General features: G+C 36.1%; 3 protein-coding genes across 3 annotated transcripts; all 3 read right to left on the bottom strand.

The window, feature by feature from the left end:
- LOC129062701 (olfactory receptor 5M10-like) lies at positions 1 to 957 on the bottom strand (the record flags this gene model as incomplete). The annotated part of the gene is made up of 1 exon (XM_054563721.1): positions 1 to 957. A coding segment is annotated over one exon (957 nt), but the record flags the coding sequence as incomplete, so codon positions are not given.
- Positions 958 to 6,821: 5,864 nt separating this feature from the next.
- LOC129062710 (olfactory receptor 1020-like) lies at positions 6,822 to 10,325 on the bottom strand. The gene is made up of 2 exons (XM_054563730.1): positions 10,318 to 10,325; positions 6,822 to 7,761 (listed from the first exon to the last, which is right to left on the bottom strand). Exons 1-2 carry the CDS (start codon positions 10,323 to 10,325, stop codon positions 6,822 to 6,824), a joined length of 948 nt encoding a protein of 315 aa, XP_054419705.1.
- A 3,591-nt stretch (positions 10,326 to 13,916) lies between these two features.
- LOC129062731 (olfactory receptor 1020-like) lies at positions 13,917 to 14,996 on the bottom strand. Its single transcript, XM_054563763.1, is given in 3 exon segments — positions 13,917 to 14,884; positions 14,887 to 14,954; positions 14,956 to 14,996. Coding segments are annotated over 3 exon segments (1,077 nt in total).

The raw sequence follows: 14,996 nt of genomic DNA, 5'->3' as shown, positions 1-14,996 counted from the left end.
TCAAATTAACTGATGTCTATACTGTATTGTTAAGGAAGAGATTTCCTTAATCATTTGCTTGAGGTCATGGATCACATGCTTTTTCCTTAGACTGTAGATCAAAGGATTCAGCATTGGGCTCAAAAAAGTATAAAAGTCTGCAATTATTTTAGACTCCTCTATGGACCTCTCAGATAGGGGCCTTAAGTACATGCAGAAGAGAGTTCCATAAAACAGAGTGACTGTTGTCAGGTGAGAACCACAGGTAGAGAAGGCTTTGCGCCTGCCTTCAGCAGAACGCATCCTCAAGATGGCTACTAGAATGAAAACGTAGGACCGGAGAATGATGAAGAGAGAGCTTGGGAGAGTAAATCCAGCAACTACCAGCATTGCCAGCCTTTTGACATAGGTGTCCGAGCACGCCAGCGTTATAAGAGGGGGATCTGCACAGTAGAAATGGTTGATTTCAGGGGAGCCACAGAAGGACAAGTGAAAGGTCAGCAGCGTCTGAGAGAGTCCGTTAAGGAAGCCAAAAGCATAAGTGACCGTGACGAGACAGATACAAGTGTCCTTGGACATTCTGGTACTATAATGTAAAGGGCTGCAGGTGGCTGCATAGCGGTCCAATGCCATTGAAGCAAGGATGTAAAACTCAGTGATCACCAGGGCGATGAAGAGAAGACACTGCGAGAAGCATCCAGCATAGGAGATGGCCTTCTGGCCTGAGAGGAAACTGTACAGCATGTTTGGGGTAACGTTGGAGGAATAGCAAATGTCTACAAAGGAGAGGTGGCTAAGGAAGAAATGCATGGGCGTTTGGAGGTGGGAATTGGTCCTGATCAGCACGATCAGGCACAGATTCCCTGCCAGCGTGATGAGGTAAATGGCCAGAAACACCCCAAACAGGATCTTCTCCAGGACTGGGTCGTCCGTGAGTCCCAGAAGAATGAATTCTGTCACAGTAGTGTGGTACTTTTGGAAGACATTTTATCCCTTGGAAACAAACAATGACAAGAAAAAGTGAAGAATTCTGTCTGATCCAGATTTTGCATTTATTTTATCCATTGTATCATTTATTCCCATCAATTTTGTCTTTTAATCGTTCATTGATTCATCTATGAGGAACTTACCCTTCTCTTTTCAATAACACAGCAGGTTTTCTACATATATGTTTTGACTGTATCTGTGTGTTTTCTGTTTTTCTATATCTCAAACTCTCTTTCAAACACACATATACACATGTATTTATATCCATCTTCTTGGTGAAGTCTATGTTTAGTACTGTGTTTTTAAATTTTGTGACTAAAAACACAGGAATTAAAATAGGATATAAAAAACAGCAGGTCATTGACATCATTCAAATAGAAAAATGAATGAAGTTAGATTTCTAAGGTTCTTGAGATCTGATATCTTAACGTTCTTGAGATCTGATATCCTATTTTCAAACACAAAATAGAAAATAAATATTCAGTACAGCATTTTTACTCAAAACTCTTAGTTCTTTGACTAAATTTTTTTCAGAAAACATGGAATTAGTAAATTTATCACTTGAAATTCAGGGTATGGCAAAAATAGGTTTATAATTGTGTATACACAAAACAGAGTTTATTCTTGTATCATTATTTATTAATTATTGTATTACTTTCCATATGAATAACTGTAAACCTACTTTACCCCACCTTGTATGGCTAAGAAGAGACAACATAAAAAATTGTTTTCTCTGTTTTGTAAAATCACCTATTTATTCATGTACCCTACAAAGACTGATTTTTTTTTCATTTAAATTCTGGGGTTACAGCAGTGACCAAAACCCCATTCTCATTGGGGTTCCCCTATATTGTAGGAGAAGGTACAATACATACAAAAAATATATATAACATGTCAGTTAGAAGCAAGTATTATGAGGAAAAATAAAAGTGGGAAGCTGTTAGATAGCCACTCAGAAGAGGTCTTTCTGAGTAGGTAGAATTTGAACAGAAAATAAAGAATGCAAACATCTGGAGAAGAATATAGGGGGTCATACTCATTTTTTTTTTTTACAGCTAACACACATATGAAAATACTTGTTTAGGAAAGCATGGTTAACCTTAGCTCCCAACTGAAGCCACTATCTATCAAATCTTTGTGAAAATATGACTAGAAAAATTGTGCTTCAAGAACTGCACCCTAAAGCAATTTTTTATTTAACTTTTACATACACACCAAAATACCTTGCATATAATAATTGGTTTTTAGGCATGCTGTTAAATATTATTATCAATTATTATCAATAGAAAAATCTAGTACAATTACTGAAAATATTTTTCTACATTCATGGAGTACTAATCTCCACACTGAAAAGCAAACATATTTTTGGTGAACAAACTTAAAAAATGATGTACGTATAAAAGTTGACTTACCATATTTTGTAAAAACAAGGGAGGAAGACTTATAATGTATTCCTTAGGTACATTCCCTGGAGTATTTTTAAATTAATTCTAAAAAGCCAATTACAATAGTCATTTTTTTCCTCAAGGGTCTAACCTTAACTTGGGGCTTTAAGATCCTAGATTCTCTTTTGAAGCCAAAATCTCTAACATCAGTGTACACAGCTTGGGACTGAGCTCATAAAAATTTGTAGCACAAACAAGAAAAAATAGCCATTATATGTAATACCATGAAAGGAGGAAAACATGGATAGATAAGTTTTGTATTTTCAATATAGTAAAGATAAGAGGCTTTTCATCAGAAGCCTTCAATGCTTTTAAACACTGAGGTGATGTCATTTCATGAAAGTGAAGAAAAAGAAGGTGAAGTCTGTGAGAAATCTGGGGAACAGAAAGAGTGTGGGGAGCAGAAGAGTGATAAAACCAATACAACAAAGTAGAGGTGCTGATCAGGAATGAGGACACTTTGAAAGGGGAACATCATGGATTTATATTGAAACCAGTTTGCCCCATGGAGCTGATATCATCAATATGCTGGGAACTAACGTAGATCTGAGAGCCTGTATCATTCATAAAATTGATGCTTTAGGTGGAAGGTTGAAAGTAGAATAAAGACTATTTGCACATTATTTGGAGCTGCATTTCTTAGAGAATATAGGACTCTCGACATGTTTTTGCTGATCTGCGTTTTCCAGTGCGCTGTCAGTTCCGGTCACTACAATCAGGGGAGTTCAAGTGTAGTCTGACCAAGGCAAGAGAAGCATCTCTGATTTTGTTACATCAATGCATGATGGGTTACAGTGTGAGAAATCAGTCAGTGAGATAAAACTGTATATCAATATCAAAATGTAGATTGTTAACACCTCACTTCATTTGAGAAGATTTAAGCATTACCATATTTTTTCCCAATTGAAGTGGAAATTTGTCCCTATCTCAATTTTGTCTCAATTTCTATTCTTATTCCTTGTGCAAGTAAAATAATAAAATTTAAAGAATAAAATCTACTCTTTAAGTATTCCCAGGAAAAAGAAGTTTCTTGTAGGATTGTAGACCTCATTGTAGGATTGTAGAGCCCTCACTTTCTAACTCCTTAATGTGGAGTTTTCTTGTTTTACACACAAATAATTGAAGATCTGACTCTTCTTTAAGCAGAATGTCAGTTTTCAATATGAAGAAAATTTTTCCTGAAGTACTTATGTATTTAAGTATTTTCTGCTATACTTTAATATATGATAACATTCTAATAATCATAAGATTTACTAAGAAGTCTTTTTCAATAAGAAATAGAACTAGCTCAAATTAACTGATTGGGTAGACAAAATTTACTGAATTACTGTTTTTAACTATGGAAAGGCAAAGTACCATACCTTCCAGTGTGGTGTCAATCACTTGATCAGAAGTCTACAAGTAAGAAGTTGGTATCTATTTATTTATATAACGAAGAAGAAGATTAGAGGGCACACACTTTTTCTAGATGCGTGATACTAACTCAAAGATTTTAATGCATTCTTATTTTAATTTCCTAGAAAGTTATGCCTAAAATATACTTAAAGACAAAAATTCCTTAGTTCAATTGCAATGACCAATTGATATATGTCTGCTAAAAAAAAAAAAGCCCAACAACTAATTACTGAAAAAAAATATAACAGAGCACAATGTTCTAATAGCTCTTTTATCCTGTAAATAACATAAGCTCAAAAAAGAAGTCCACAAATTGTATCATATGGGAAAACTACTACTAATGAAGTTAACACTAGTGTTAACATTCTTGTTGAGATGTAAACAGCATAAAGCCTCACTGCCCAAATGAGGAGTTTGTAAATAAAATAAGCAATGGATAGGCAAGGAATTCAATTTTACTGAGTAAGTGCACAGTGGATTAGAGTAGCTATTGTAGGGCAAGATTTCTCCTGATAACTCATAGCTCCACCTTCATCATCATCATACATACACATACACAAATGCATGCATACCACCCCCACACATGGGCACTGTGGATGAAAAAGAGGTTCTGTAATACAACTGACTGGTTCAGGGACAGTAAGAGACATCACAGGATGATCTGATTATGAATTCCTAGCAGAGCAGGTCTGGTGATTTGTCACAGCTCAGGTATATATAACTTCTTTAGTAAAAGATTTATATTTGCCTTAAACAAAGCCTGTCCATTGCTCTGCACAGCTAGGTTAACACACCTTTGAAATGCCAAAGTAGTCCTCTTTCTCAGACCCCTGGGAAATGTAACCACCCTCCAGGGAGCACATAATCTAATTCATTCTGTACCTGGCTTTCTTCCACTTTCATGTAATCTTCTTTATGTTCTCGCCTTAATTCCAAATGTATAAATAAATTGCAAAACTGTCATTCTTCAGAGTATTTGAGATCCTGCTTCCTGGAAATATTATCAGTATGGCTAAAATAAACTCATAAAAATTCTGTACGGGTTTGGATGTTCTTAGTTGACAACTGATAAACATCTGAGCAATTTCAGGCAACAGCTGTACTTTCTAACGAGATGCACCCTTGACTGCAATGCAATCACCCTAAAAGTGTATAAACTTGAGGCCATAATGACAAAAGTCTGTGAAAGAGAATAAGTGAGCCCATGTATGAGACAGTCAAATGAGAGAGGGAGGAAGGGAGAGAGGGAAGGAGAAAGGGGGAGAGGGAAGGAGAAAGAAAGACAGAGAGAGAGCAACAGAGAGAGCTTGGGGCAGGCCCATGTTAGTTTGAGTTAACTTTGTGTTCTTTCATGGAAAAAGATCTGAATACTCTCTTATTATAGGGTGAAATCACATCTATTTAAAATGATATATATCAGACACTGAGATGTCATCTGTTTATTAAAACGTTTATTTCCAAAAAGATAAAACAGCTTGTTTTAAAAAGAATAAAACATTATTTAACAGATGATCCAACCGGGTATCAAAGAACTTTTCTAACACTGTCTTTTTGAAATTGTGTTCTGGATACTTTACATTTGAGATGCCAGAAGCAACAGTTTGTCTTCCATCATCATCACCTTCAATTGGAATGATTCTTAATTTTATAACTTTTACTGATGGTTTATTTTGGAGCCATGGAGATATGAAGGTAGAGATAAAGAGATTTCTCAAGGAGCTCTCAATCTTGTCAGGGAATATTAAACTTTATTTTATTACTTATATATGTGAATAGGAACTTGATTAAAGTTGCAGTATCTCTAAAATCACAGGAATGGACATGAATTTGCTTTGGATGAGACAACAGAGTCAGGAAAATCATAGAGGAGATACTATGTGAGCTGTCTTAAAATATGAAGAGGCCTCCTGAAAAAAAGTAATGAGATGGACAAGAACCATTTGATAAACAAAAATATACATTTTTAATATGCAATGTCTGAAAAGTAAAATAAGGGAGGCTTAAATGATTAAATTATTACTTTGTCTCTTTTAAGTGGCTGCCTTTGTACTAGGATATATTAGTCTCTCAATGGCAAAGGGATATGCTAGGATCATACCTAGTATATTAATACCTGATGCCACCCAGTTTAAAACATTTTCTGTTGACGTGTGAGCGGTCACTTTCTATAAAAAAAAAAAAATCAGTCCTACTTAGGAGATAGTCCTGTTATGAAAATACCAGTTAAACCAACTGAAAGTTTTAAACTTATCCCAGTTAAATCGAAGCTAATGATAAAATAGATATGTGTGGTTATTTGCTAAGGCATTACAGAAAGAACATTCAACTTGTCCTAGCTCTTTCAGCTTAAATAGCTTACTCATTCAAAGATCAAACAACATGAAACTTTTTTTCCAGAAATTGTAAAGAAAATCTCTTCACTAAGTCCCAAAACTTCTGTGCCATGAACCTTTAGTTCTTATTCTGTGATTCCCCCATATATTTTATGCGGTAGTTTGTTCTCATTATTCCCTCAGCAGTCTAGATTGCTTGCCCAGGTTAAAATCACTTGACCTTGGCACCTCTGTGAGGATTAAGTTCTGATATTTTTTTCTGGTTCATTAAGGACAAGAGGCAGTCTCTAAGCCTAGTTTTAGCCCTCTGATCATAGTCTGGCTCAGCTTATTCCTTATCACCTATTCTCTTGCAGGTATAAACACCATGGTCTAATCATAGAGCCATCAAACAAGGACTAAGATGGAGCCATTCCTCCCACCACTCAGTCTTTCTCTGTCCCACCTACTTTTATACTGGGCTTTGTACCTCTGTGTAGAGATATTGGGTTATTTTCAAACACCTAGGTTCTGTGAAATAAGTGGAATTTATAGAGAATAATCATGTTCCCCATGGTGCCTGGGTCATTTGGTCCAAATCTACTAAACTTCAGTATAGAATGAAATGGAGCTGGGGTGAATGAAGGTGCACTTGGTTATTTTTAGGTTCTCTCAGTGTGCCAAAATTCCATGCTTTGTGATTCTAAGTACAGAAGTGAAAAGAGGTTGTTTTAAAAATTTTAGATAAAGAAGCTTTGACCTCCTTGTTTCTCAGACTATAGATGAGAGGATTTAACATGGGGATTACCACTGTATAAAACACAGACACCACTTTGTCTTGATCCATTGAGTAGCTGGAGCTGGGGCGCAGATACATGAAGAGGATTGTGCCAAAGAAGATGATAACCACCATCAAGTGGGATGCGCAGGTGGAGAAGGCTTTGTGCCTCCCTTCAGCAGAATGGATCTTCAAGATGGCAACAAGGATGTAGAGGTAAGAAATGAGAATAGTCAGAAGGCAGCTCAGTTCATTAAAACTGGCAAAAGCAAAAATGACAAGCTCATTGACACGCGTGTCAGAACAAGAGAGTTTCAAGAGGGGCGGAGTGTCACAGAAAAAGTGATTGATGACATTTGAATGGCAGAAAGACAGTTGAAAGGTGAAGCCAGTGTGAATGGAAGCATTTATAAAGCCTGCAAGATATGTGGCCAACACCAGAAGGACATTAAGACGCGGGGACATAGTAACTGTGTAGAGAAGAGGCTTGCAAATAGCCACATACCGGTCATAGGCCATCACAGCCAACAGGAAGCCTTCAATACCAGCAAAGGAACCAAAAAAGAAGAACTGAATGGCACATTCATTAAATGAAATGGTTGGATTGTCCACCCAGAAATTCACCAACATATTAGGGGCAATAATAGAAGAATAACAGAAGTCAACAAGGGACAAGTTACTAAGAAAAAAGTACATGGGAGTGTGGAGACGTGAGTCGATCTTGATTAATAGGATCATGCCAAGATTTCCCAATACAGTGATGATGTAGACAACCAGAAACACCATGAAAAGAAGAGATTGTAGCTCTGGATGATCGCTGAATCCCAGGAGAATAAACTCAGTCACTTTTGAATGGTTGCTCATACTTCTGTTGCAGAACGGATTATTTATCTGCTGTGATAAGAAAGAAATCAAGGAAATAAATTGTACAAAAAAAAAATACCAGGGGAACTGGTAGTTAATTCTTGGCTATAAGTAACATTGCTTCTAAGGTGACTTGGGAACATATGTTTTAAACCTCTTTATTTTCTTATTGCAGTAAAAAAAATTTTTGTTTAAGTAAACTCAGTAACCTGTCTTGTTTAAAATGTAATGTGGGCATGCATGTGTGTGTATGTGAAGTCTTCGATGATTGACCCCAGTTTGTCCATATCCTACCCTACCTCCCGTAGGGTAGGAGGATTTTCTCTCCTCCTCCCTTGATCTTTCTGTCTTCACCTGCTATCATCCAATTTCTTTGTGCTTTCATTGGCAATTAAAAATATGATACAGTTGAATATACTTGCTGTATCCAACTCTGTTTCCTGTTTTCTGTTAAGCCCACCCAAGTTAGTCTTTAACCACATTACTCTATGAAACAGCTCTTGTCTAAGTCATCAGGAATCTTTATGTTGCCAAACCCAGTGGTCAATTCTCAGTCCTCACCTTTTTTAATCTATCAATAACATTTGACAGAGTTCATTGCTTACTACTTGAAAGAGTTTCTTCTCTTATATTCTAGGACACCAGGCGTTGAGTTTTCTTCCTATCATATGTGCTGTTTCTTTTCAGTTTTCTTTGTTTATTCCACCTCTCCTCCATGACTCTTAAGACTGGAGTAGTTCAAAGCTCAGTCCTGATTCTCTTTCCCTTTCTATTTATACTTGACTTTAATGGCCTTATTCAGTCTCATGGTTTTAAGTGTTTTGTATAAACTTACAACACCTGAATTTAAATCTGCAGCCCTGACCTCTTTTCCAAACTCCAGACTTATAATCAACTTCTTACTCACATATCTGCATTAATACTGAATAACAACTCAAAATGACCCAAAACTGAAGTCTTTTTGTTCTACCTTCATTTGTTCCAAAAACTTAAGTCAATGACAACTCTATACTTCCATTTGCTCAAATGAAGACAAGTAAATATTGTAAAAATTAATTTCTTCTCTTTCTCACACAATCCATAACCATTCTATCAGGTAATTATGCTGGCTCTATTTTCAAAGCATCTATATCAATGAGCCAATTACCTTCCACCGCCTGATTTCCTATCACCATGGCCCAAGCCCACATCTTCTTTCACTTAGATTATTGCAAGTCTTTTAACTAATATTTCTGTCTCTAAAATTAGCTAAATTCTTTCTTATAGTAAACTAATTACTTAAAATTTTGCAGCCATTTCATAGAGCTCTGCTTTATGCATGTATATACAAGCACACATTACATATATAAAAATATATAAATTGACATAAATAGAATTATATTCTCTATGATATACATGTTATGAATGTGCATACATACACACATGTATAAATACATATGATGAAGTCTGAAAGTTATAAGCTTTTTCTCTATTTTTACATATAAAAGCAAAAAATTATTTTATTTAATGCCCTTAAAAGCATTAAATGTGTCAGGCATTTTAGCACTCTTTCTACATAAAATTCTTAAATTTCCCTGTTTTGCACACACATAAATACACTTACATACACACATAGATATACATGTATACATACATTAATGTGTGTATGTGTATGCATATATTAAATATTCTATAAAGTTCTCTCTGTTACTTATGATTCTAAATTTCTCTCTTCTGAAAAATGGTTAGTGTAGTTGGTAACCATAAATTCAGTGTTTCAGACATATTACAATTGAAATGTTTAGTCTTAACTTCTTGAATCTTTTCTGAGTCCTCTTGGAAACTTTCTATATCTAAACACTGAGATAAATTAAAAATTAAATCATCTTACCTTTTGTGTCCTTAAGAAATATTCATTGGAAGTAATGGTGGCTATTAGTTTACTTCTGTTTTAGTTATTTGTTTTTTGGGAGAATATAAGTTTTCTGGCTCTTAAGGTGAAGTTTGTAGCTTTGATGAAAATGGAAGTAACATAAAGGACTTAGCTGTAACAGAATTAAGTCATGAATTAAACAAAGAGTAAAAAATGTTGCTACTGAATCCAAGGCAGAAGGTCAGCCTTATTAAAGCTGTGATCATTCTCATGAGATTTGCTCTCTGCAGAAGTATAAAGCTAGAAATGTGCTGATCCAAAATTAAAACATGCATTTATTTTTCACTGAGATAATTGAACTACATTCTCCCCAGTGAATCAAGTATACCCTGGGAGGTAACTTAGACATTTAGAGAAGTACAAACACTGTTTCATGATCCTTAGATTCCACTGAGCACAACAATGAATTAAATTGCACGGGATGACCAGATCTTCCTTCCAAACTTTACAACTCTGCTCAAAATATGATCCCTATTCTTCTCTACTAGAGTATGGCTCTAATTGCATTCATTAATGGATTCATTCAATAAATGCAGTGAATTTGTTTTATGGAGAATACAATATCCTTGGAACTAGTAGAGTAGCCAATAAAGTCATTCTTGGGACTTCCTCATGCATCTGGAATTGGTCAAGAACAGCTATTACAGGGTCATATGAAAGAATGAAGTCCAAAGCCCATTTATGACCTATAAGGCTTATACGACCTGCTGCTTCTTCAAAACACTTGTCTGATTTCAGTTCTTCTTCTCCTATCATTTGCTCATTTTAGTCCACATATTTGTCTCTTCACTGTTCCTTTAGCAAACAAAGCAGAATCTTGCCTCAGGGTCTATGTATTTACTGTAGCATACTTAGAATGCTTTTTCATATTCACATGATATTATCCATATTTAAATACTGATGAAATGTTATTCCACAGGGAGCTCTTCTCTGACTCCACCATTCCTTATTCTGTTGCCTGCTTTACTTGTCTTCAAAGTATCACTCATATCCATGTCAAACACATATGCACACCTATGCATACATGCACACACACACATTTGGTATAAACAATAAAGCCTCCCTCACTTAAATATATGTTTCATGAGATCAGGAAATTTGTGTTTTCCTGCCTCCTATATCTCCATTACATGTTACATTCTAGTTTTTTCAATAATATATTTTAAAACATATTTATTGATGTGTGCATGTGTTAAAATTTATCAAATTGTATACATTAAATATGTGTGGTGTTATGTATATGTACAAATAGTTTCTAATGTATTATAAGTAAGTAAAGATATAAAATGTGTCAGTTTTCATATTCCAAGCATAAGAATACATAAATATGATGCTAAGATGAAGTTCCTCCTCATAGTACAAGAGGTGTGATTATTTTATAGATGTCTATGTATGATAACTAAAAAAGGAAAGCTAATTTCTTAATACTTTAATGTGTCCAAAGTCCCTAGATGCCAGATTGTCAATTTGGTATACAAATCTGGAATTCAGGTTAGAAGTCAGGGCTGCAGATATAGATTTTGGAATCATGGCAGACTTCTTAAATCATGAAGGAAGTAGATACAGATGGAAGGCCAATGCACCAACGGAGCAATGGAAAGGATTAAGTCTTCGGCTCCAGCATGAAGAGGAGGAAGAGCCATCAGTTATCTGTGCAAAAATAGCCATGGTGAGAGACAAAATCTAAAGATTGAGGTAACATAGAAAGCTAGAATGGAGTGTTTGGGGGATACCTAAAGGACTGAACTATGAAAAGTCCTCCTGTGATAGCCAGTAAAAATAAGACAGAATAACAATCTTTAGATGTAATAGTGTTAAAGTCTTATATGTTCTTGACAAGATTAGGTTCAATGAAACAGGTACAAGCATACAATCGGAACATGTCATGGGATATGAGAAAGTAGGAATAATGACCAGGGTATAATTATAAAGGGATGAGAGAAATAAGTTGGTGACTGGATGGGACTTTCAGCCAAGGAAATGATTAAGAAAGGTGACACTAGATGATGTTTGTAGACAAATAAGAATAGTTCGGTAGAGTTTGAAAAACTGGTTCTTGGGAAGAGTAGAAATGTAATTTCTGAAGTAAAATTTATGGAAATCTCCAAAGATGTGAAAGAATTAATCTTGGTCAAAAGCAGGAACACATTATTTATTATGATAGATAGAAAGAAAAATACATGTATAAAGACTTAGAGGTAGTAAGATGGGTATGATCTTATCCAATGTTTGGAGGATAAAGTATGAGGTAAGGTCAGCAACAGAGAGTTAAGTGTCAAGTGCTTTTCTCCAACTGCCCTAAGCAGCCTAAGTGTAGGACAGAGGAAAAAACATTTAAATTTAATCATTAGAATTTAGTCAGATGAGTAGCAAGGAGAGAAAGTGGAGTCATAGAATTGAGGATGACTGAGAGTGAGTCATTGCCATGGCATCTCCACTGAGCAATAATAAAATGTGGACATGAGAGTAGTGATAAATAATGGCCAAATATCACTTCTGTATTGGTGAATAAGAAACAGTTAAAGGGTGGATATTAAAGTAGATGAGTTAGAACAAAAAGAAACATGAAGTAGAATGCCAGCTGTAATACAGTTTGAATGTCTTCGAGAGAAAGCATAATTACAATAGCCAAGATCTAGAAACAACCCAAGTGCCCATCAGTAGATGAGTGGATGATAAAGCTGTGGCACATTTATACAATGGAATACTATGCTGCTATGAAAAAGAAAGATGGGGGAGGGGGAGGGAAAGTGGGGGGGAAGGCGGAGACAAATATATTTGAACAAAAAAATTAATTAAAAATTATTAAATTAAAAAAAAAAGATGGAATTCTTACCTTTTGCAACAACATGGATGGACCTGGAGATTATTATGCTAAGCAAAATAAGCCAATCAGAGAAAGACAAATACCATATGATCTCACTCATATGTGGAATCTAATGAACAAAATAAACTGCTGAACAAAATATAATCAGAGCATGGATACATGGAAAAGATGGACAGATCTCAGAAGAAGGGAGTGGGAGAACTGGAAAAGATTAACCAAAGAACATGTATCCATGTATTCATAACCCATGGACACAGACAACAATTTGGTCAAGGCCAGGGAGGCAGGAGCAGGGGCTGGGTAGAGTGGGGCAAAGGGTGGGGAAATGGAGGGTGTCTGTAATAGTATCAACAATAACTATACTATAAAAAAAATAGTTGAAGGGGGAGGTATAGAGGAATGGGAGGACTACTGAGAGTGAATAGGATGAGGTAATGGTTTGTGGCCTCTAACAAATTTTTCAGGGGTGAGGGGTTCTCACTTGGAGTATGTGGAACACTGATGTTCTCCCTCCTGGTCTGCAGTGGATAGTGAAATGGAAATAAGAAATCAACATTTATCTGATTCCAATTCATCACTTAGGCCTTCTTCAACATGTCATCTCATGGAAAACACCTGTTTCCTCATTGTCCCAACATCAACAGTTCCCCACCCCACTACAGTGAACAATAAGATAGGTAATTTAATTTGATAAATGTTTATTGAAAACTGTGTAAATATTTGGAAGGAACAGAGATAAAAAGTTTAAAAATATCAAGTACTACCCTCAAAATATTACAATTAATTCACGAAGTTAGTAAAATATTCCCCCATTGTTGCTGTTGTAGCCACATTATTATAAACTCGATAGACACTTTTTGTATCTTATTTGGTACTCTTGACATCCTTGTGAGTGGAATAGTGTTATTACTTATAGTGAATGCTAAGGTACACTAGCCAGATTTGCTTCTCAGAGCTGAAATATTTATTTCTCCACCTTCCAAGTTTAACTTCGCAGCTGAGTTCTGCTCTTGAAATGGTCCCTGTTGAAGGAATTGGCATGCCCAAGATCATCCCCACTCCCAGAGGGTGGCCCATATCCAAAACAGGTCATTGTGGAAGTACAAATACCAGGGGGGGGTTCACAATTTTAACAATATTTATACATAACAAAACTAATATTAAGAAAAGCTAAATATTAAAACTGGACTTTAAACTTAAGTCAGACAACTCCAAATGCTTTGATAATTTACCAGACACTGCCCTCCCCCACTGTGTTGCTTCATCATATAGGGCCATGGATACACATGTAAGACACCAAATTAAGTATACTTTATTTTAAGCCATCTATTTTAACACAAAAGAGAGAGCTTAAGTAATCAGATAATCAATGTGGAAACATTTTCTTCTACATAACAAGATGATGTGTCATATGGCTTTACAGTATGCATTTCTCTAAGATCTTCTTTAGGGCCCCTTTCACATCCTTATTTTTCAAACTGTAGATGAGGGGATTTAGCATAGGGATCACTACAGCATAAAATACAGAAACAACCTTGTCCTGTTCCATTGAATAGCTAGACGTCGGGCGCAAGTACATGAAGAGAATGGTCCCAAAGAATATGGTGACAGCCATGAGGTGGGAGGCACAAGTAGAAAAGGCTTTATGCCTGCCCTCTAATGAAGGCATTCTCAAGATGGCAATAAGGATACACAGGTAGGAAATGAGGACAATCAAAACACAGCTGATGACATTAAAACTGGAGAAGGCCATGATCACGATGCCATTGATATGGGTGTCAGAGCAAGAGAGTTTGAGCAGGGGTGGAGTGTCACAGTAGAAATGATTGATCTTATTAGAGCCACAAAAGGACAATCTGAAAGTCATTCCTGTGTGTATGGCTGCATTCCCAAAGCCTGCTAGGAATGAGGTAGCTACTAGCAAGAAGCAAATTCTCCCAGACATGAGAACTGGGTATAACAGAGGGTTCCAAATGGCTGCATAGCGGTCATATGCCATCATGGCCAACAGGAAGCATTCAGTCCCCAGGAAAGAGCCAAAGAAGTAGAATTGGGCAGCACATCCATTAAAAGAAATGGCCTTATTCTCAGCCACAAGGTTCACCAGCATCTTAGGAGTAACAGAAGAAGAGTAGGAGGCATCAACAAAGGAGAGGCTGCCGAGGAAAAAGTACATGGGAGTGTGGAGATGAGGATCAATCTTAATTAACATGATCATCCCCAAGTTACCCACAACAGTTGCCATATAGATGAAAAGAAACAATCCAAAGAGGACAAGTTGTAGATCTGAATTGTCTGAGAGTCCTAAGAGGATAAATTCTGTCACTTCAGTTTGATTCCTGCTTTGAACCTCTTTCATATATCTGACCATTTGAGCTGCAGTCGGGAGAAGACGGAACATGACAGTTGGTCAGATGAATACATGACAGAGCTATAAATACTTTTTTGTTAACATACACTCACAAATTCTAACAGAAGAGTGCAAAATGAAAAACAT

Source organism: Pteronotus mesoamericanus, unplaced genomic scaffold, assembly GCF_021234165.1.
Source record: "Pteronotus mesoamericanus isolate MK-2021 breed Mesoamerican mustached bat unplaced genomic scaffold, CSHL_Meso_final scaffold_83, whole genome shotgun sequence".
NCBI classification, from domain to species: Eukaryota; Metazoa; Chordata; class Mammalia; order Chiroptera; family Mormoopidae; genus Pteronotus; species Pteronotus mesoamericanus.
This window is presented reverse-complemented; position numbering and strand designations above follow the sequence as displayed.